The 24,084-nt window shown below is 39.7% G+C and overlaps 1 protein-coding gene across 3 annotated transcripts in view; it reads right to left on the bottom strand.

Annotated features, from left to right (window-relative positions):
- RAB28 (RAB28, member RAS oncogene family) overlaps nucleotides 1–24,078 on the bottom strand; it is a 117,551-nt gene extending 93,473 nt beyond the window's left edge. For 2 of the 3 annotated variants that reach the window (XM_006016765.3, XM_025192652.1), the window contains exons 1-3: nucleotides 23,933–24,078; nucleotides 13,621–13,717; nucleotides 7,973–8,061 (exon numbers count right to left, since the gene is read on the bottom strand). In XM_006016765.3, coding sequence (XP_006016827.1) covers nucleotides 7,973–8,061; nucleotides 13,621–13,717; nucleotides 23,933–24,007 — 261 coding nt within the window. In that variant the 5' untranslated portion in view covers nucleotides 24,008–24,078. Of the gene's footprint in view, nucleotides 1–7,972; nucleotides 8,062–13,620; nucleotides 13,718–20,613; nucleotides 20,690–23,932 lie in introns of all 3 variants that reach the window. The other variant, XM_014526012.2, reaches the window with a different exon arrangement.
- Nucleotides 24,079–24,084: the final 6 nt, after the last annotated feature.

Genomic DNA, 24,084 nt, shown 5'->3' with positions numbered 1-24,084 from the left:
ATATATGACATCAATCTCTTCTCCCTTGTCCAGGTGATAGGTCACCTGGTCATAAAAGGAAATGAGATTGGTCAAGCAAGACCTACCCACAACAAACCCGTGCTGGCTATCCCTCAGGATGTAGATGTTGGCCAGTCCGTTAAGGATGGCCTCTTTAATAAACTTTTCTAAAACCTTCCCCAGGATAGAAGTAAGGCTGATGGGCCTATAGCTTGCCAGATCAACTTTCCTCCCTTTCTTGAAGATAGGCACCACATTGGCCTTCTTCCAGTCTTTGGGCACTAGACCAGAGCAAAGACTGGAATTTATCTAGATAGCTTGGTTCCAATTCTTGACCACCCTCAGACAAAGTTTGTCCTAATTAACAAGCTGGATTTCCACTGCTGCAGCTTGAGGCCACTGTTCCTAGTCCTGTTCCTGTCCCCAACAGCCATGGAGAAAAGCCCATCTCCCTCTTCTCTGTAGTTGCCTTTCAGGTATTTGAAGATTGTTACCAAATCTCCCCTTAGCCTTCTCTTCTCCAAGCTAAATAACCCTAATTTTTTCAAGCTTTCCTCATAAGTCTTGCCTCCTAGATCCCAAGGCATTTTTTGTTGTCTGTGCTGGACTGCTTCCAAATCATCCACATCCTTCTTGAAGCGTGGGCCCAAAAATGGACACAGTGTTCCAGGTAAGGGCTAACCAGTGCTGAACAGAGCAAAAGAATTGCATCCCTTGATTTGCAAGCCACTATTAATAAAATCCAAGGTGCAGGGGATGTAGACAGAGACAGCAATTTCAGCTGAAAACCAGAAGTGGGTCTGAAATATAGTTACATTATAAATAGCCGAACTGTAATTATAGAAGATTTTGCGACAATAGTAAATGACAATTGTGTAATGTAAATGTGCTCATTTAATAACGTCAAACTTTAACAGGTGTATTAAAACAATTTAAGTTTCATACTTATTGTTTTTATTCTCAATGCTTATCCTGTTTTGACTGTCCAATGACTGACCTGACTACAAAGGAATTGATTTAAATTTTAAAATGTTGTGTGTTCATGAAATACTACACCACTCTTCTAGTTGCAGAATAAACATAACTAAGTAATCAGAAGTTTCTCTTCAATATTTTAGATATGAAAGGTAGGTTACTGCCTACAAAAGCTCCTACATCTCTCTGAAACAACTATTGTAGAACAGTGACTCTCAACCAGGGTGCCTTGAGATTCTTTCAAGGGTTTCACCAGGTCCAAGATAATGTTAGCACTACTAGGTGTGCAAGTATGAATCACAAGATAAACCCAGAGATTTCAAACAAATTCACAGTGTCACAAACATTCTGACCCTCTGTGGTCTTTCTGTGTTCTATTCAACAGAAGAATTACCCTCTTATTTTTCTATAGTTTTTGCTTTCACTTTTGACTAAGAACTGATATTTTCTGACGGGTGCTAAGTCTAACAAAGTTGAGAACCACTGCTCTTAGGTGCCACCCTGCCCTATCTTCTGCTGAATTAGGCAGCGAGTTAGGCCATCTTTACCGAGAAGGCACTTTATTGTCCTTGCTTACTTAATCATTTGCCTCTCAGATAGGATTAATAAGAGATTACCAATACCTAGCAATGATGGTCTCTGGGAATGAGACTGTTTACCTCATGAGTAAAAAGGAGCAGACAACCATCTAATGCCGGGGTAGGCAACCTCTGGCTTCTGGAGCAGCTGGGAGGGTTGGGGCAAGATGGGGCAGGAGTTCTCTTCCTGAACCACCTGTGTTTCCAACAGAGGGGGAGCTCTGCCCTGCACCAGACCACAGCAGAGCAATGGGATAAAGCGACAACAGCAGCCAGATCCTAATGCCCAGCCACCTCCCACCCAAACTAGATCATTCCAGCCTCCAATCCTGACCCCTGATCTAACGTAATAAAAAATGATGCAAATAATATATTTAGGTTGTTAATTTCTTATTATATCTTCCTATTGTTAATATAGGTGTATTAAGTTCTTTATACCAGCAGTCATAAGAATAATACATTAACACATTAAATAAATTTGTAAAGTTAGATCATAAAGGATGTCTCCATCTGCATGCTTAAACAATGTTTACTCAGCATCTTTCAAACAGAAAAATCCCAAAGCTCTAACTACTATTATCATTTCAGCCACCACTGAAATGCAGTCAACACACCATTCTAGGCCAGCAACATTTTAAAAAAACAAAACAAAAACAATAGTTTCAGGAGGGAGCAAATTACAACTTCGCCAACTGAAACCACATGGGAAATGAGAATTCACGCTGGAATTTGACTGGAACACCGGGCTTTCACTGCCATTGTAAAACATGGGACAAGACATCAGCAGCTGCCTCAGTCAAAAGATGGTACTCCCACCATAGCATAACATGAAGCTCTACCCTGGAGAGTCAATACAGTTCTTACTCACAGGGAAGAGTGCTTCATACAGCATTTTTCTGTTCTGTTTCCGGACTTCGTATGGGTTTCCTGCCTCAAAGGTATGAGCAGAATCAACTGCCTGATAATGTAATCAGACTAAATTGTGGCCTAAAATTATGCCAGTAGAAAGCAGTTTGAAATTATTTCTACAGCTCATACTGTATCAGTATCTACCATTTGCTCCAATACTACAATGGCATTCCCTGTATTCACATGGAGTGCATTCAACTTTACACGAGACAGCACAACCACAGCAGACAGTCACATGCAGCAAGTTGTAGGGTCAGAGCCTTCCATGGCTATGTTCCTTGGGAAGGCTTCCTGTTGTATACAATGCAACAAGTAAATTATCAGTTCTTAATAATCAGCAACAGAGATGACAGACAGCACCAACTGCTTTAACACCCAAAACTACAGCTTTTTGCATACTCTCCAGAAACTTGGGGATAAATTTTAGTTGCATTAAAATAAAGTAACACTTACATAGCTGTTTTGACATTTATTCACAGTTTGGATTCTATGAATCTGGCAGAACAGGACTGCTCTGTGTGCATACATTCTAGAAGTAAAACAATAGAGGAGGAGGAAGAGAAGGAGAATGGCGAACCCATTTTTTAACCTAACATTTAGAGCATTTATCCAAGAAGCAGACTTGTGCTCTAGGGTCCCCTCAGAAAACCGAACTTGCTTTTCAGAAAAATGCTCTAAAATCACTAGATCAAGGGCTAGACACTGGCTAAAGCACTCTCTAGCCCTCCTCTTGAAGCTGGTCCATGGCACTTTGAATTTAAGTCACTGGATTAAATTGGACCAATACCATTAGGATACTTTCAACCTCACTGTGACCAGAGCCTCAAGCTAGGACTTAGGACCCCATCTTTTCCAGAGCACTGTCCAATCTTCGCTTTGACTTGCTCCTCTCCTTCTTTCCTAACATGTCTTCCCTGCCTGGATGTCCAGTGGCCAGGCTTCAGACAGGTGCTCTGGGTAATGCTGCCTATTCTGATATTTATGCAATGTGCAACCACATTTATTTCACACCTAAAAAAGCTGATTGTGTGTATTTAAATAATATTAACTATTTCTATTAAATTCTGTCCAAATGGAGAAATACAGAACCCACTTTGTTTTTAAAGCATGTATTTAGAATTGGATCAAGTAGAATTGGAAAATGTACAGAGCGGCAACCAAAATGCCAAAGGAGCACACCTAGGTAAATCCCCACTATAGATCTGTCTGCCACTTTTGGCATTTGACAAAGAGGGGAAAAAGTGCCATTATGTATGGATAGGCTGACCCTTCTCTGCAGGAATAATTAAGAGAAATCTAGGTGTCACAACCCAAGGGTGTGATTTTGTGTGTGTGTGTACTTCGGCACTGCTAAATTATTTCCCGCCACGAGAAGCTTTCTTTGCAGTGTGCATTTCTCAGTTGCAAAGAGAAAACCCCGGTGCAAAGGAGTTCCCGCCACCCGCATGCAAATTTGTGTCCCACTATTGGCCAGTTCTAAATTATTCCCACGTGGCAGCTAGCAATTGGCTTGCTAGCCTTATAAGAGGCTTGAGCGGTTTCCACCCAAGTTGGAGGACTCCATAACCATCTCGTGGAGGAGGAGGACTTCACGTCTCGTGAAGAACTCTAAGCGCTGCGGAGCCTAACGGACCCAGCGTGTGCCTTAAGAAGGCTATAGGGGTCTGATCAACCTCTAGCCTCTCCCCATCGCCGAGCACGATCCCCTTCCCTGCGCGCTTGTTCCACGGAGCCTAGCAAGCTTTGTGTGTGCGTGTATCCAGAGCTCTTCTCCGAGTTATTTTCTCCGGTTGATTCGATGGGCTCGCGGTTTTAGAGCTTTCAGCCGGATTGGGCTAGAGTTCGCGAGGTTAGAACTCTTGTCCGCTCTTCTTTCCTATCTGTAACTGCAACTCAAGCAAGTTTTCCTGCCTGCACCGCGACCATCTACGGTGTAAGTAAAATAATCTTTAATCAACCGTTACGCATCCGTGCCTAATTCTAGTCCGCCAGCCTGCATTCCCCGACCCGCGTGCCAGGACTGCTGGCCACAGCCCGCCGCGCGCCCCCGAAGGCCTCAGACCGCTCCCGGCCCGCACACTAGGTAGAACACTCAGGTGACAGCACCTATGCTGCCATTCCCAGAAGTGTTTAAAGCAGTTGGAAACATTGGCACATGAACTACTGTGAGGTAAAACAAGCTTGTGAACTGACTCTGGCGTATGCAATGCACTGTAACTTCCCATATGCTTACTCTTACTCAATAGTTAGTGTGAGGTAGCATACCCCTTAATAGAAGTGCTGTAAGCTGCCTCACATTTACAGTGAGACAAGTGTGGACACAGGTACTTACTGAACTTACAGACAATTCATACCCCACTTCCTTGCAATAACTTGTTCCTATGGCTTAAGCCATAGGCCTACAAACAGGTTAGTAACTCATGGCAAGTCAAGCTGTCAACACATGACAACCTCAGAAGTTTAGTTCCATTACAATAGTGGCAAATCTATGCCTGGACAAATTAGTGATAAATCTGTCACACTTTCAAAACCGTATCTTTCAGTAGAGCCTCCTGATTTCCCATGCTTTCAAATGTACAGTGTGTTTACTTGTATACAGCAAACTACAATGGGATCCAGGCTCTTGGCCATGCGCTTCACCTCTCCATTCATGAGTCGCCCACAGCCTTAGAAGCCAAAACCCCATCAACTTTCTATTGGAATTAAGGGCATAACCTGATTACATGTTTCTGTAAATCCCACCAAGCTCCTATTTCTGTACTGAGGCACTTAGAAGTAGATTTACAAATGTATTTAAGTAAATAGAATCCTGAAGTTTTGATTTCAAGAGAGTAAGTCTGACAGTGATAATTCATTATAGGATTTTTGCTTCAGAATCCATATTTAATATATGCAAATTACCAGGACCAAATATTTGACATGCATGAAATAATTTCATTTCTAAAGAAAATACTTCCAGGTTTGAAGCCTTATGAAAATAAAAATAAAAAACACATGGAATATGTTAACAAATTACTTAACACCAAAATAAGGCACAATTCCAATTAAAAGAGCAACAGGTCAGGTTACAGACTTTCTATTTGAACACTTAAAACAATTGACTTTTGGACATCATGGATTTCTACATTTCAATCCTTCATGCTAGTATGACTGTGCTTCTAAAAGAGAGCAATAAATTTTGTGTCTAATATTAAAAGTTGACATTACAATTGCTATTGATAATAAGGCTCAACCTCCCAACAATTTCACATGGGTACTGTGAGATGGACAGCAGGTTCATACAAGCATTTGCTGTGCCTACCCATTCCCTTTCTTTAGATGTCATTATGCATTTAAAATGAATAGCTCTCTCCTCCAATCTCCCTGAGATGACCTATTTTATCCCAACTTTTTTTCTGTTCAGCCATGCTTTCAAGCTCATGCAATCTAGAAGGAAAGATAATAAGGCTTATTTTGGTGCTGTTTCATTCATCCTTCAGTGGAGACTCAAAATCGATACTATAAAAAAAAAAAAAAATGGCCTGAACAACCCATGGGAGAAAACTAGTCATATACAAGTTGGAGTAATCTGTACAATAATTGAGAGGTGAGAGAACTGCCACTAGTTTATAAGAAAGCTGAAAAGAGAATAAGTGCTATAGTGGGTCAGATCAATGGTCCATCTAGACCGGTAATCCTACCTCAAAACAGTGGCAGAAGTGGATGCTTTAGAGGAAGAACATTGAATCAGATGCATTTAGAGTGATCTACCCACCATTACCCTCCCTGGCACCCACCATTATTGGTTTAGAGATGCCAAAAGAAGCATCTGTAATTGTTATGTTCAACATCTATTAAGAGTTCTACCATCCATTAATTTGTTTAGTCCCTTTTTGAACCTGGCTGCACTATCTGCTTCTACCGCCTCCTGTGGTAAAGAATCCCACAAGCTACTTGCATGTTGTGCAAAGTACTTTTTCTTTTTAGTTTTAAACCTATATCTCCTGCTAACTTCAGCAGGTGTCCCCTAGTTCTAGTATTCTGGGACTTAATGAACAATAGTTCCGTGTTTACTTTGTCCAGACTACCCAGTTTTATAGGCCTCCATCATATCCCCCACCCCCTACCCCTCTTCTTTCCAAACTTGAGTGCTAGACTTTTCAGTCTCTCCTATTATGGCAACTGCTTTATACCCCTGAACATTTTGGTTGCCCCTCTGTACATTTTCCAATTCTACTTTATCCAATTCTAAATACATGCTTTAAAAACAAAGTGGGTTCTGTATCTCTCCATTTGGACAGAATTTAATAGAAATAGTTAATATTATTTAAATACACAATCAGCTTTTTCAGGAAATACACATCACAATGTGAACTTTTTTAAATTATTGTGATGAAAACATTCCTAAGGTTTTCCTGAAAACAAATTATCAGTCTTATTCCTTTCATTTGCTTACTTAATTCATTTGATAACACTTTGTGAATAGTCCTTGCTTCAAGGTAGCCAGCTTTCCTGTTGCTCAATAAATCTTTCACAAGGAGAAAAATAGTTTTCATTAAAAGAGAGAAACTGTTATAAGACCACAAAAACTACTGGAGTGACACGAAGGCAGGCTTGATGTCTAAAGACAGCTTAACTATTTTTTTTTATTTTTGAAAGTAACAAAATGTTAAAGTTGATGATAGTCTCAGCCTTTACCCTATCAGTCTGCACATACTAGAGTCTCCTTTAATTGGAAGTATCCTCTGTCTAATAGACTGATGCAGGAATTCAGTTGTAACCCAAGCCCACAAGCTGTGAGAAGTAAAGAGGAACAAATCAAAGTAAAATCAGTTCACCTGTTTTTCTTTTTAATGTATATGGTAAAAGGTATTATTGTTCATGGTATTTATTGCAACTGCCAAAAATAAAAGAACGTAGTAGACAATCAGATATCACTGTGCCAGAATAATGAGTACACACAACATCTAAATAAAGTAAATACTGCAACAGTATTTTAAGTTGCTTAGCTAGCTTTTAGAACAAATTTTATTTTTTCACTATATAGCAGTTCTGCAAAAATCAGCTACCCAGTTGCCTCCTTTTTCTACCCTCTTATAACCCCAGTGGCATGTATGAACTTAATGGTGTAGGATTGCTCTTAATTTCCTCCTTCTACTTTTTCCCCTCAGGGGGCAACTACTCTCAAAGCAAGCACTGTATCTACCATGTGGATATCCAAATAGCCTGTACTGTTTACTAAGATTGCTTTTTTCAAGCAAGCTACAATACATGGAAACATGCATCTGTTTTGGAGACTGGTTACAGTTCTACAAACTAGCACCTTTCCTTCCCCTCCACCTCAATTAATTTAAACAAATTTTACCATAGCAAAAATAAGACTTCACATGCATTACTAAAGAAAGACTTAAAAATAAGCAGATATCTAATTTTTTATGATCTATGGTTTCCTGAAAAAAAAATATAATTATGAGAACAAATTTTAGTAAACCTGACGATATCTTGGATTACAGTGACTATTTTTACTGTACCTGGGCTCCATAGATATATTTATCCAACATCTTGCCTCCTATTGTTTGCCCACCTATATCCCACAATTGAAGAGTAACATTCACATTTCCTGGGGGGAAAAAAAATACAGAAATTAGTTAACTTATTTGGAGAACTTACATTTAAGTATATTCAAGATGTAGCAGAAGCTTGTATAAAACACCAGTATACAAGTAAACAGCTTTCACAAACAGCACCTTCTATACCAAAGAATATTTAGACACATCAAAATACCTAGAGGAATACATCAACTGGAAGAAAAAAAAATAAAAAAGGTTCCTACTCTGTTATAAGTATTAAAACCAGTAAAACTAGATAGATATGAACATTTAAGTGTAAACAGACACTGAAAGAAAAACAAACTAGAATTGTGCACAGGGCAATTTCCCTAACTGAAGTTTAAAAATATACTTCAGTGAAGCAATTTGAAAATAAGTTTTACAAAAGAAAATTTGACAAGAAAGCAGCTGCACTGTCCTTCATTTCCAGTAATATCAACCTAAACTATGCATTTTATACCTGGAAAAGTTATTAAACTTCCTTTAAAAAGATTTAGAAGCTGGAAAATGCATACAAATAACTATTTTGTCAGTGCTGTTCCTAATACTACCATACAGCTAATGGATTATAATGCATCGTTATATTATCATGGAATTATTAACAGAACCCTATTTTCAAACTGAAAAACTTCCTCCTCCAAAAAATCTGAAGGACCCCAAAACTAACCACTTGGCCACAAACCTCACTTTACTTACAAATTCCCACTCTTTGAGAGTGTTTTCAGAGCCAGTTAATAGACCATCCTTTTTGGTTCATAATTCCAAACAATTTTAATATGAATTTTTAACTCATAATCTATATTTTAGATTAAAAGTGTGGGTACTGGGGGAAGAGGGGAGAAGTTTCCTGTGCTATAAAAAGTTTGCTGCTGTCTATGTAAGCATGCCAAATTAGTATTCATGCAATTTTAAAAATAGATGATTTAGCAGAACTACATTCTATAGGCAAATAATGACAATGAAACACCTACATCCTGATTTATGTCAACTTCATAACGGATTAAGAATTTTGACTGTCCTCTTTTGCTATTAGTTTAACACTTCCAGAGCTAAACTGAATACAAAGTAGCACCATATTCTAGCCCAGTTAAGATCAATGTAAATTTTCAATAACATCAATACACAGCTTAGGTTAATGGTATTTATAAAGTACAAAAATAATTTCTTGTGAATTATTGCACCTAGACAAAAACCACTATAAAAAATTTAACTGATTATACCCTAAGTAACAAAATTCAAGTTTAATACCTTTTAAAATAATCAAATCACTTGATATCAAAGGAAGGAAAACAGCACAATATTATGGATTATGAAAACAACAACACCTTAAATTTAAAACTATTGTTACTTTAAAAAATTAAAATTTTATATTACTGAACAATATCTTCCATTCACCCATCAATGAGCAGAAAATTTACAAGGAACTACCATTAGCATCGAGTCCTATAAAAGACTGCATAGCCTGCTTGTGATGAAAATGAATTTTACTGGTTTGTCACTACAGATACTAAGTTACAAATGTATAAATAGATATGCATTGTGTTACAAAGCACGGCTGATCCATTTGTATGGCAACCTCATTTTATTTTGGTTAAGTGTTCAAATTTTTTAACCTGTTCTTAAAAAATAAAAAAGTCAGTAGCCAGAAATTTCACATACATTCTGCAAGATTCAATTTATGCAAGAGAATGTAGAAACTTTACCTTTTATTTATTGAATCTCTTTTTATGAAATCCCCTTCTAAAATTATATAAATGGAATTTTTTTATGGAATCAGAGGAAACTGAACACTCAAAGTAAATTTAACTTTTCACTTGTAGAAAAAGCATATCTGTTCTGATAGTGACTCTTTTAAAGCCTAGAACATAAATCTGCAGTACCTACAGACAGCACAGGACTAGGTCTTCCATAACTTATCTGGCACAGACAAACTGGTGAATCAGCACTGTAAAGCAACTATGCTGCTTCTTCAGTGGGTAACCAAACTAAACATACTCAAAAGCCCACCAGACAAGGCATGCTGCTGCATTCTACATCTGACTTGGTTGAATGATTTTTCCCTGACAATTTTCCATTTAATTCACGCCAGATACAAGGAAAAAATATTTTAGAAATACTATAACTTTCAAAAACAACAGTTTTTATATGAACAATTTTGTACTAAAACGTTTTTAAATTATTTCCAACTGTATTCCCTGCCCCCCCAGGACAGAGTAAAATAATAGGTTCAATACTGGGATAACTGGGTCAAATTATCTGACCTCTGTATATAGGAAATCAAACGAGATGATTTGTCCCTTCTGGCCTTAAAATACATAACTGTGAAGTATTATTTTTCTTCTCTTGACTACAAAATAACCCCCAGGAAAATCCTTTTTTTTTTTCCCCCAAAAATAAAGCCCACGTGTTTCCTTCATCCAGGTGGCTCCTGACTTTAATTAAAACTATAGAAGTTACTGAAATGTATCCTGCTATCTATAAAAGGAGAAATTATTAGCCCTCTTCCATTTAATACATTTTTGCCAGATTTTATGTACTGTATAGCATCTAATCTTGGTCTTTTTTTTTTTTTTTAAGGAACAGTGTAAAAAAACCACTCAACTCTTTAAAATTGAATTATTAACTATGGTAACAACTTCTTAAATGCATGAAACTTAAATCTGCTATTAACTGACAAATGTAAAGGAAGTATATATTAACTCATGAATGACAGTATGGGGGGCTGGAGGGGGGGGACCAGGGGACACGACAACCTAAATACAAATGAAGGAAAACTTAAACTGCTCATTATTGCTTTCAAAATGTAGTGCATTCTCTGAAAGCATCAACATCCGTATGCCAGTAAGCAGTAACGATTGAAGAATTTCCAAGAAACTGCGTATGGTTTACAAATAGTAAATAAGAAAACGTGTGTATACCTTACTTTGTAGAAAATAGCACAACGTAGGAAGCTACAATGTGTAAATGAGGCAACAGGAGTGCAGGAATCAAGGTCTGAAGTAAAGCCACTGAGAGAATTCAACAGTGACCTCGTAAAAGTATACTTGGTGAATTGGTTAACCTTACTTAAAGTGCTGCAGTCAAGATGGAACTAAAAACCTAAGTCTGCCCACTTCTTGTAATAAAGACTTAAAAAACCTTTTCACAGTAGAACCCTGTTTACTGGACTATACCCACAACCTTCCTGAAAGTATTTTGACTATGGCTCTTAAGAAGCTCTATCAGCAGAACCTCTGACTAACAGATACACTATTTTAAGCAATAAAATTTGCACAGTGGTTGCATCCAGACTATACAGCATACTGGATCATGAAATATACTGAAATGGTTTAGTATTTGGAAAGTAATTACCCTGAAAAAAGCTGCACAAAGAGAATTTGTGACTATTTAAAACACAGAGTCATACTGTTCACAATTAAAACCAATGAAAAAAACTTGTTATTTGTATTAAATTACCATTTTGTTTCATTGCCGGATAAAAGATTCTACTTTTTACAGTGAAGTTACTGACAAAATTAAAGAGCCCAAGACTACTGATACTAGCATTCTATTTTTATTCAATAGTACCACGTTGTAATTTGTTTTTTAAATGAATCTTACCCCATATTATGAGGATAGCAAAATAGGTTTGTTTGGTTTTAAAACTGCATCATTTGAAATTTTGAAAAAATCTACTTCCATTTAAATATAAAATAAATTAAATTTTGCAACAGCAAGAATTGATCAACCACCTGTTCTATTACAGAATACAAGCTAGGGCATCTTTTTCTATTGACATGTCCCTCAAGTTTTGTCCAGTACAATAAAATTTACCTTTTAGTTAAAATACAGACAATACTGTAAAATCAAAACTAGTTAAAAAAAAAAAAACCCACACCTAAGAAACTAAAATAATTTATTGAAGTACTGCATTCCATAGTATTACTCTTGCACTTTCAAACTTGCCTCCAAAAAATCTGCTTCTTCCATTAAAAATGTATAAATCTGTATTTACGTATTCATCAATATACACAAATTAAAAAAAAAAGTGAGGAAAAAGATTCTGCATGAATCAGTATAATTTTTTCTATTGTATGTAGAAAGAAATGAAAAAAAATGGCAAGCAGTCATTATCCTGGATGTTCTAGATGGTGTTTATACTTAGGCTCCTACTTTATGACAAACTAGTTAAAGAACAAAACAGAATAAATGGGGGGGCAAGAGGTTGATAGTTCTCCAAGTTTCCACCCCACAAGAATATTTAGAATCCCAATAATGTACTAATAGCTTCTGTATGCTTAACAGCTGGAAAAAAACTTGCAAAAATACAAGTTCTCAGCATGCACACTGCATGATTTGTGTACACATTCCATTTGCAAGTGCTGCAGCAATTCTTCTACATACTTGTATTTCTAGAAGAGCAGACAGGACAATAAAATATTTCTCATTCCATTTTATAGAGAATAAGCACACAGACTTAGAACTTAAACCAGACACAGAAGAGTACAGTGGAATAATTAAACAAAGAACAAAATAATCTTTTTATATTCCTACATTCTATTTCACTTGGGTACAAAATAAACATGACTTTGGAAAATTATTGACAAAATAAAAAACTGTAATAAAATAATGTTCAGAACTACATACATTTTAGAGCTAAAATATATTTCATTTCAGGTTTGCTATTTGTACGTCACCAAAATAATAAGGATAGAACTTGCATCGACTTTATCAAACTTAACTGCAGTCTTGGTACTTAAAAATGCTTTCCCCAGCTTTGGTTTATTAAGCTCACCAGGCTAAATTGTTTTTAATGGAATACTATCATGCTTACAAATTGAACCACCACAAATTAATGAAAGCCTCAGTTTAGACCCCCAATTGTTCAGAAGCAAACTTTAAGTAGCAACCATTCTTTTTTATTATTTCTTTGCATTTTCCATGCAGCATGCTGCAACTGGCATCTAAATAGTTTCTTTGCCGAAGTGAACCATCTTGAATGCTCAAACTGTATTTTTATGAGTGCCGAGGGACCCTAAATTTTAGTGGTCTATTAAATGCCAGCAATTTCATGCTGCCTTGCATAAAACAGCATTCACATATTAGAGCACAGCGATTCCATAGCTACATTATACTTCTCCCCCACAACACAAATACAAAGTTCAGTATACTTTATTTTTTTTAAATTATGTATCTTTCAAAAAACTTACATTTTGTAGGTAGTTCATTTAAAGTTATATTTTATTTATTCTTTTGCATTATTACACTATCCACTCAAATAAAATGCTCAATTACAGTATCCACTTGAATAACATTCTGTATTTGTCTATCAAAAGTAATTTTTAAAAGTATAGCTAACTGATCTTTCTGTAGAACTTAATCTGTTATTCATAAAAGACCTACAAATGCACAACCCTTTGCCACTTGGTATCTACATACTAAGAAATATAATAAAAAAACAAATCACAAATTATCTTTTCTGCATGAAAAGCAGCATATAAGCTTATTTTATGTACTGCATTTTCAAGACCTTATCTCTGCAAGTCTTAGTGTCGCCAGCACTTTCCATGTTAGGTTCTTTATTCTCTTACCTGGCAATGTTATTCTTTTCAAAAAGAAGTCCAATCCTACAGTTTGTTTATACTGTTTCCCAAAAGCTTCTTGGGCAAAACGCGTGGCTAAGGATGTCTGAAAACAGAACCAGATCAAATTAATTTGGTATATAAAAGTCAACAAGCCCAATGTAAAAGCAGAGTTATGAAATAAGAGTCAAGTAACTTTCTAATCAATGCCTGCTGATGGTGGTTACCGCTTGTCTGTATTAGCAAACAGACAAGCATTCTGGTCAGCTGAAAATACAGCAAAAGATATTATAATAGCATGGTATGTATATAAAAAGAAGCCATAATGTTGCGTTTCCTTTACATTTTTTCAAATATTACAATATTGAAAATCCAGAATTTTACACTGTTTCTGCATGCTATTACTGCACAAAAATGAAGTGATGCAGTTCCTACCCATAGTTATACTTTTTAAAGCAAGTTCTGATTTGTAGAAGAACCAGCTCTTGGCAGAACACAGCAGTTATTAAGGGAACAGGCATTTGCCCCCTACCACAGACTTATTGGGGCTCTCTGTGGATTCAAGGATAGGACTTATCTGGCAAACATGTACATGCATTAAAAGGCTAAGTTTTGTAAAACTGTGTATACATACATTTTCATATTCATGCCCTTAAACAGTACCCTGGGAATTGTTTTCCTAAATATTACATTTTACAAAACTACATTTACAGCAACGTGGTTTGCTACACAACTGTTTTCTAGCACAACAGATACAATATTTATTAAAGTATTTGTGAAAAGAAGAGAAATAAAAAAAGAGAAAGTGTATGTGTACACACAAACCATGATATAAAAAGGATACAAAGAGTATAGGACATCAACTGTATGCATACTTACAACTTTTGAAAAACTAATAGACTTCATTAAAATTCATGCCATGCTACACGCACACCTCTGTATTGCAGATGAGTGCCAAGCATTTATTACACTTCTTGTTAACAAAACGTCTACAAATCTGAAAATAAAGCAATGCCAGAAGTTTTTTACATTTCTATACCTATGTGTACAAAAACCGGTATCAGGTAACAGCTTCAAAAAGTCCTTCCACTACCAAGGACTAACAGTCAAAGTGAGCAGAAAAGGAATTTAACCAACCCTTCAGTTTATTAAGACTTTAAAAAAAAAACAACACCCCCCACCCCCCCGCAAAGTGCTGAAATTAAAAACCGGTATTAGAAAATACCAAGTAAATATGACATGCCTTAAACAATATACAATAGTCCTGTAAGGAAAAACATATAAGTTGCAATACCATTATGCAATACAATATGGAAGAAATAAGAGACACTAGAAGTTTGTTGCAGAAAAATAAATTAAAAGTTTGTACCCTTTATGCATAAGAAGTTAACGTTAATGTCATAGCCAGGGGAGTTGACAACCAAGGTACAAATGTGAATAAGAAAACATTTATTCAGAAAGCTATAAAGTTGTTTAAAAAAAATAATACAAAAAGTTGCTTGATTGCCCATTCAAATTTGGATAAATGTCAGAATAATAGGTATTTTGAAAGCAAACAATATTTTAGAACCTGAACCAAAATCCATTAAAAGTAGTAGGAAACTCTCCTTTTACTTCAGAGAACACAGACCTATAGAAAACTAAGAAAATAATTTTTAAAATAGCCAATACAAATGGTATTCTCTCTCAGGGTTCCTAGTGAAAGGTTGAGGACCACAGAACATGAGTCTTAAGGACATTCTAACTGTTCCCTCTGGCTATTATTTCAAGTGCATATTCAGAATAAAAGCTCGGTACAAATTTTGACTGGAATACTAAAAACTCAGTAACACTAATTTTGTAATCTCAATACTTGCACTTTACAAACTTTTTTTACTTGCGTATGAAACAAATATTACTGGCAGACTTAAAAAAAAAAAAAAAAAAAAAAAAGTGTTGCAGGAATGTACTCTATACCTTCCTCTTCCTGTAAACTGAATGCTACTTTGCAAAACATGTAGGATGCTCTTCATGTAATTTTTCCTTTTATTAGAAAATAATGACTAGCATCTTAGATGCGGAACAAAATATCATCTGACTTTAGAAATACAGAATGTTAATTTAGATTCACATTAAATAAGCAACTATTCCCTTCTTGTTTTAAAGGGTTCAATAAATATTAACTTTATCATTTTGCAACACCTGATATTCCCTAAATGTTTCTAGGGGTGTTAATAAAAATAAACAACACACATTCAATCAACAGCCAGCCAAATATCACAACAAATAATCAACAGCATGGCCAAGTTCTCTTTATAGGAATTTATAGCAGAAAATCATTGACTAACTTTTTAAATACTTTAAATGAGTGTTAGGGCTCATGAAAGGTGTTGGATTGCCAGCTTTGGAGACTGGAGTCCTCTATTTATTCATAGAGTAAGTATTTATCCACAAGAATACTAACAGCAGCAGTTCAAGTTTCTCCACATCAACAAATGGAGAAATATGCTCAATGAGGCTCTTCTGTAATGCCAGACCTTCTTCCAATTCTAAAAATGATTTTTTACAGCCATTCTTGGAAAAGCTTAATGAAGAATATTGCTAGTATCTGTATTCTTTGATCAAGGTAAAAAAAAGTTGTTTTTTGTTTAAATAGTTCGTAAAATCATCCAGCCTTCCAAGAAAAAGGATGAGTTTTTCAGTCACTTTAAGGTTTGTCCACCCCCAGAAATTCATTAATAAATCTGGAGAAGTTTTTGGATTAGGGGATTTTGTAAGGGAGCATTGCCCTCATTCCCTTCTTGACTAACACCCAAGTGGAACACCGACTGGTGTTCCACAGCTAAGACTCTGTTTAGGTCCCAATTCGGCAAGCATGTAAGTACATGTGTAAATTTAAGCAGATGCTTATGTGTTTTGCTAAATAAGGATAAACTGCTGAATCTCAGCTTTAATGTATATGCTAGATAACATTTAAGTAGCCCTTCTTTTACCCAAAGACTCCAAGATGCTGAATTAAAAATTGTCAGTAAGGTTATAAAAAATAAATATTAAAAACAGATAAACTTAAAAAAACAAAGGTGTGGGCAGGGGGTTATTTTGTTTACATGATGGAGTGATGGGTCCCTTTATAACGAGAATACATTTTAATGTAATAAGTAAAAAAAGATAAATACTTGATAGCTCATCCAAAAACATAAGCAACAACTCATTGCATGACCCATGTTGGCACTGTTGCCATAAACAAACAAACAGTAACATACATGCATACATACATATATACCCTCATGTGTTAGCAGGCAAGTTAAAGGGTAGATACAGTTACTGCCAGATAGCATCAGTCATAACACCTCACCAACGGCTCAGTAGCGGCCTTTGCCTTTCCTAACTGGGTGACCGCCTGGGGCCCCGCACTTTATAAAAATAAAAATTAATTACACTGAATATTCGTATTATCAATACTGTATTAAGATACTTTCATTGCAGTCACATGGATAGGGCAAAGTGAAATTGAAATTAAAAAAATGTCTGACCTGCTCCTAGGTCATCAAAATTAAGCCTCTAAGGGGCCCCAAATGACTCTCTTGCCCATGGCCCCAACAACGTTAAGGCTACCGTCTAAAAAGATTACGAATTACTGGCTTAGAGATACTGTAGGCTTCAGGTCATATCCCTGCCAGTTGTATTTAGTAGCCCTTGATGGACCTACCCTTCATAAATTTGTCCAATCCATTTTTACCCAATTATACTACTGGCTTCAACATGATCCTATGGCAATAAACTCCACAAGTCAATTATACATTGTGTATAAAGAGTACTTCCTTTAGGTTGTTTTCAACCTCCTAATTTCAGGAGGTGCTCCATACATCTTGCATTATAAGTAGGGTCCACTGGAACTTGCACCGGAAGCGTGCCACACAGCAGCTCCTCTAACCTTGCCATTTCACCCATGTACACCCCTACCGCTGATTGACAGAGGGGCCGCAGCAGTCCCACCGCTTGCTGCTAACCGGATGGGAGTGGGGAAAAAAAAAGTGGCATATTTAAATATGCCACAGTTTTTTTCTCCCATCTGGTCAGCAAGCAGCAGGGCTGCCAGGGCTCCTCAGCCAATCAGCAGCAGGAGACAAAAGCCACAGCAAATTTAAAACTGCAGCTTTTGCCTCCCAGCTGATAAAGTGTGAGCGGCGAGGCCCCTCTGCCAACCAGTGCAGGGAGGGGCACATGGGGAAAACTGCAAGATTAAAGGAGCCGCTGTGTAGCACACTTCCAACGCAAATTCCAGTAGTCCCTAGTTATAAGACACAGTGAATAACTTACCTGTAGCTCCCTAGTGTCTTTCCAGATCATTAACAGCCATGATGACCTTTGTTGCCTTTCTCTCCATCTTTTCTGGTTCCAGTATATTCTTTGAGGTGGGATGACATTCAGTATTCAAGATTAGGACACACCATGGGCTTATAATGGCAGTGATGCTTTGTTCTTAATTCCTCTCCTAATTCCTAACATTTTACTCACTTTTATTCACAGTTGTTAAACCATTGCATGTTGACCTGTTATTTCAGAACTATCCGCAATGATTACCAAGTCCAGTTCCCCAAATGAACACCTAATTCAGAGATGACTATTGTGTCATGTGCATTTTTCTCTATGTAAATTACATTTTCCCTTAGCACCACTGAATTTCATCTATCACTCTGCTCAGTTTTGTAAGAACTTCCTGTAACACTTCCCCAGCAGCATAGCTTTGTACCAGATTATCCACTTATAACCTGGATTTATTTGCTTTCCCACAATGAAAGAAAGTCCATTGAAAGAGAACTGATCAACCCTAAAAAAAGTGAAGATTCTGCATGTAAATTTTACTTTTTGTATTTAGGCTGACCAATGGCTCCTTGCATGATATCACCCACACCCAGGGCTCAAAATTGAGACTACAGTATTATAGTGTGGAATAAAGTTTAATAATATCTGTTGAGCACTTTGAAATCTTCAAATGAAAAATGGCATAAAAATACAAAGTACTAGAAGAGTAGAAAGGCTCTCACACATAGAATGCCCATGAAAATAATATTGGCACCGTTTCTGAAAAGCACTACGAAGAAAGGAGTTCTTCCCTTGTACTATGGCCAAGTAACTGAGTAGTGGAAGCCATGCCTGTTCCTCAGCCTGCAACCAGCTCCACATGCCAGATGAGAATTGTGGAACACAATGCACCAGCTTAATTCACCATGATAGATCTAAGGCCAGGTGTGGGGCCCAATCCAGCATGCCAGTCTGGGGCCCCGAGTTGGATTCAGATAGGGACTGACCTCATGCACCAGCCCAATCCACCACATGGAGTAATGCAATCTAGTGGGGGAGGGTGGGGGTGCTCCTCAGGGGTCTGGATATTTAGCAAAGACAGTGTTACTTACTGATCTGCTTGGGGAGCCACAGCAATTAAAGCTGCCACCACTTCCCAGCTACAAAATTTCTGAACTCCTGGGGAACTGCATTTCTCACATATAACGTGTACTTCAATTTCCCCGGTTTTGGGGGAGGAAACATGTATTATGTGAGAAAATATGGTACTGCAGCTAAAAGGAAGACATTTCAGTTCTTGATTTGGCTGATGACTGTCACGTGCCAGTCAGTAAAGAGCTCACCTTCCTCAGAATACTGAAGTCTGCAAGTCCGTTAACCAATGAAACTGGAGGACTTTTCTTTCAGTATCTGTCATATAAAATAAAAGGGAGTTTGGGGAAAGAATCCAGAGGGAATGCAAAGTTGAAAAACCCAGTTCCAACATCAGATCGAGAAAACAGAATTTTGTGCATTTCCCAGTTAGGGCCCTGCTCATATTCCATCCTACATATCAAGCCCCATATTTGGATGGAAGGAAAGATGGCTCCCTACCTCTGAAGTCTTCTGAATTCTAGAGTTATTTCTTCCCCCAGCCTCACAGTACTATAAAAGGGGTGAAGGTGGAATTTCTCCTGCTATCTCTCCAACCATCTGTTTTTTCAGGACCTCCTTCCTTATGAATAGCTCCTAGACCTGCCTCCAGGGGCATACAGTTTTCCAAACAGCAGCACAGCAGAACTCTAGTTAGTACCACTTCTGCCATACTTCTGAAAATGCAAACCAGTCCATCCATAACAAGATGCAAGCCAGTATCCAGACTGCAATATCATTTTTTTTTTCCAATCCACATTTAAGTCACTGATTTTTAATAACCATTTGGAGATAAGCCTAAAACAAAACAACAACAAAACAAATTCTTCAGCTCAGTTACTTTCTTCATTCTCAGCCCTTTTATAAGTTGCTTACTGTATTACATTGCTGTTTATTTTTATCTAGTTCAGTCACCCTTCCCCTACCCCCTCCCATTTGTGATTTCTTTTGATCCAATTAATTCTATGTTACTCAATTTTGCCCAATTTCTTCTAGCCCTCTTCTATCACAACATTTTCTCATGTGGTGCATTTCATTTTCCCCAGTTTTACCTTCACAAATGTTTTCTTTTCTTTATTTTCACCATTTTATAACTGGTTTTCTTTTGCTTTTTGTCCTGCTTCCATCTCTATCATCATCTCTTTTCTTCTCCTTTCCTCCATCTCCTCATCTAGCAACATTTATTTCTTCCCCTGACAACATTAAAATCCACGCTCTTCAGCTGCCTTTCACCTCTTCCATCTACCTTGCCACCCTGCCCCAGATGCTTCCAACCCAGGCTGGATTTTCCCACTACAGCCAAGCTATCCCACACTGCACTCAGCTACCCAGGCCTTAAACACTTTTGGCCAGCTACAGAACTTCTATAGGCTAGGTTAGACGACTGCTTGTTTAACCTATTCCTAAAAGCTACACAGCCCTGTCAAAAACACAAAGAACACCCTAACCTTCCGCAAGTAACAGAGGAGGGTGAAGTCCATCAGTGTGCCATCAATGCAAAGTAGATGTGCACTGATATATCTGTCCATATAAAACGTCGATCAGCGTTTTTTGGCCAGTGTAGCCAATAATGTCACTGATACATACCATATGCATGCGTGCAGCATGTATGTAGCCAGGAATGCAGCCAGGCAGCTTGGAGAGCAGCATCCAGCCAGTAAGTCTGTCAAGGGAAGGGGTGAGAGGAGTGAAGGGTCATGGGGGGGGCAGGGGTGCCGACTGAGGTCACCATGGTGGGGGAGGGAATTAGGGCTGGGGCAGGGTGCAGGATGGAGCCACGGGTGGCACATCTGAGGTGGATAGGTATATCAGGGGTGGGAGGGGTGGTCCCAGCTGCTCCGCACACCCCCAGGGGAGGCATGGGGGCATGTGTCCCCCAGATGTGTGTATGAGGCAAGGGAGGGCTGGCCTGCTACAGGCTTGGGGCCAGAGGTTGTGCAGGCCTCTTCCCAACAGGTGGGCTGGGTTGGGCATGCGGCAGGCAGGCGGCAGTGACACTGACACTGGGGAAGGGGGGCTACAGGGTAGGCTGCAGTCACCTCAAAATTCCCTGTAGCCCCTGTACCCAGTGCTGCCACTGCCTGCCCCAAGTGCAGCCCCAGCCCAGCCCCTCCACCAGGAAGAGGCTGGCACAGCCCCTGGCCCTGAGCCCACAGCAGGCAGCCAACCCTCACCCTATGCACATGCCCCCCATGCCTCTCCCACCAGCAGGCACCTGCCTCCCTCCCCACTCCTCTGTGCCCCCCAGACAAGCTGCCCATGGCTCCATCCCACTCTCTGCCATGCCCTACACCTTCTGGGCAGTGCCTACCCCTGCCCCACTCACTCCCTCACCATGGGGACTTTGATCTTCCCCGCCATGCCCTTTCCATCTCCCTCGCACCTTCCTCCCCACAGACTTAAAGACCAGATGCTGCTCTCCAAGTTGCTGGGCGGCATATCAGCTATCGGATCAGTATCAGTCAATACGGCTGGTTAATAATTGGCCACCAGTATCAGCCAAAAAAAAAAATGTTAATTGGTGTATCCCTACTGCAAGCGTTCTTAAAATATGTTTGTGAGATCCAAGGAAAAGGGCCATGCTCCCCACTACGAAGAAAGGCAAAAATCCCCACAGTCTATGTCAATCTGACCCTGGTGTAAAATTCCTTCCTGACCCCAAATCTGGTGACCTATCAGATCCTGAGTAAGAGAACAAGACCTCTAACCAGGAACCTCTGGGTTTTCATCCTATCACAACCACTGAGACACCCCAGTCTAACTGTTCAGCCTTTGCTGCAACCAACACCTAATGCTTCTGAAGAATGCAAAAGAAAAAAAATGAATACCTGTAGCAACAGGTGGGGAAAAATTATTTCCTAGCCAAATGAGGCAACTGGTAACAGCCAAAAGCACAGGAAAACCAAACATCCTCCACTCCGCTCTGCAACCTAAGGACAGAAAGTATAACTCCACACATCACACCCTCTAACCAGACAGCTAGAACTCCCCTATCTGTATCCGCTCTATAAACTTATCCCAGCTCCTTTAATCTTCTTTTGTGACTAAGCTGCTTGTGGAGCTCTGCTTCACTGAGCCTGGTTTCTTCCAATATCCACCTGCTAGGGGGTGCACAGCTTTCTTGTGATCGCACATGGAATCACTGGGAAGAGCAGCTCTCCAGCTTCCAACTGCTGCTCTTAACAGAGATCTCTGGGCAGGGAGAACTCTGCTCCCAGCTCCTAGATCATCTCTGACCAATGTTTATCCAGCCTCTTCTTGAACACCTCCAAGGAAGGAAATTTCACTGCCTTGCTGATCTAACAGTGAAGGCTTTCCTGATGTCCAATCTAAACCTATTTTTTGCAACCTCAAGGTACTGGTATGCAGCAGAGAAAAATTGCTCTCCTTCAGATATTTGAAGACTGCTATTATACCACCTAATTACCTTTTCAGCGGGCTTTTGATCTCATGAGGTCTACCTTCCAAACCTTAGTCATTTTTGTCTCCTGACCCCTAACTTCCCCCTGTGCTTTTTAAAATGTGGAGCCCCAAACCATACACAATACACTAAATAAAGCCTAACCAGAACCAAGTAGACACACATGATAATCCCCCATGTCTTATACTCAATGCTCCTACAAAAGCAGCCCAAAATGGAGTTTTATTTTTTTGCAGCCACACCACATTACAGACTCGCACCAAGTCCCTGATCTACCCAGACTCCTTGACCCTTCTCCACAGTGCTGCCATACAGCTAATTGTTACCTATTTGTCTTTGATTATTCTCCCCGAGGTCTAGCAGCTTGCATTTGTCAGCACTGAAGTTTATCCTATTAGCTCTAACCCAGCTTTCCAATCTATCAAGAACTTTCTGAATTGCTCTCCTGTCCTCCAAGTGCGTTCACGGTCCTTTGTGTCATCTGTCCCTGTTTCACGCTGTCTGCGGGGGCTGGACTTCATGAATTCGAGGTCCCTTCCAGCCATGCTTTTCCATGGGTTGCCCACAGTGAGCGAAAGAACTGCATTTACGTTTATGCTGCTCCTCACTCCTCCTCGTTGCCCAACAGTAAAAGTGAAGAGGAATAAAGCACCTGTCCCTACCACATAGAAAGGGCCACTTCTGGGCACCACAAAAAGGCATTACCTTGAGCTGGGACTGGCCAACTAGGGAGCTTTGCTTTAATTCTGCCGCCAGCATTTCCACACAAATCCCACCCCTCCTCTCCCAGACACGAGACCAGAAGAGAGACTCATGCAAGTCTGCTGCCTTCCTGTCTGCAGGGTCACATCATCTTGCCTCCTAGAAGACGGACCAAAGTCAGACTGGTCAGGAGGACAAAACAGACAGTAAACAACTCTGGTCTTCACATGGGAACATGCATCTGCCATCTCCCCCACAAAGGAGCCTGAGAAAAAAAATCCTGCAGCCGGGCACCGAGCGAGGTGGCAAAGAGCACGGGATGAAAAGCACAGGGAGAAAGTCTTGCGGAAGACAGACGCACACAACATTACCAAGCCCGAGAACAAAAGTGACAATACGGGAGAGGGACCTAAAAGAAGCACGCCTTTAGAGGTGCCCAGACGTGGCCGAGTCTTGCCATCTTTCACAGGGTTTAGTGCTCAACCCGCACAGCTGGGAACAGCATCATCTAGGGGAAGCGGGAGGGAAAGCAACCCGCTCCGCCCAAGGGACGCTCAGCAGCCAGGCCGGGCTCCCCGCTCACGGCGGCTCAGCTCCGGCTCCGGCTCCGGCCCCGACACGCAGCAGTGCTCCAAAACCCCGGGCTGGCACGGCAACCCAGCCCGCCCCGCGGAGCTGCCGGACCACGACCGCGCCAGGTCCCCTCCGCGGGAGGGACCGGCTTCACCCGCCCCAGCACCGGCGCGGGGCGCCTCCGCCCCCGGGGCCCGCCCCGGCACTGACCTTGCCGGACGTGCCGTCCCCTAGCAGCACGAGCTTGAGCTGGCGCTCGGGGCTCTCCTCCTCCGAGTCCGACATGCCGCCTCCGTGGGGCCGCCTCACGGCGCGGGGGCCGCCACCGCCATCTTCCCGCGATGCGGCCGCCCGCCCTAAGG

This window comes from Alligator sinensis, unplaced genomic scaffold (genome assembly GCF_000455745.1).
Source record: "Alligator sinensis unplaced genomic scaffold, ASM45574v1 scaffold104_1, whole genome shotgun sequence".
Classification (NCBI taxonomy): Eukaryota; Metazoa; Chordata; order Crocodylia; family Alligatoridae; genus Alligator; species Alligator sinensis.
This window is presented reverse-complemented; position numbering and strand designations above follow the sequence as displayed.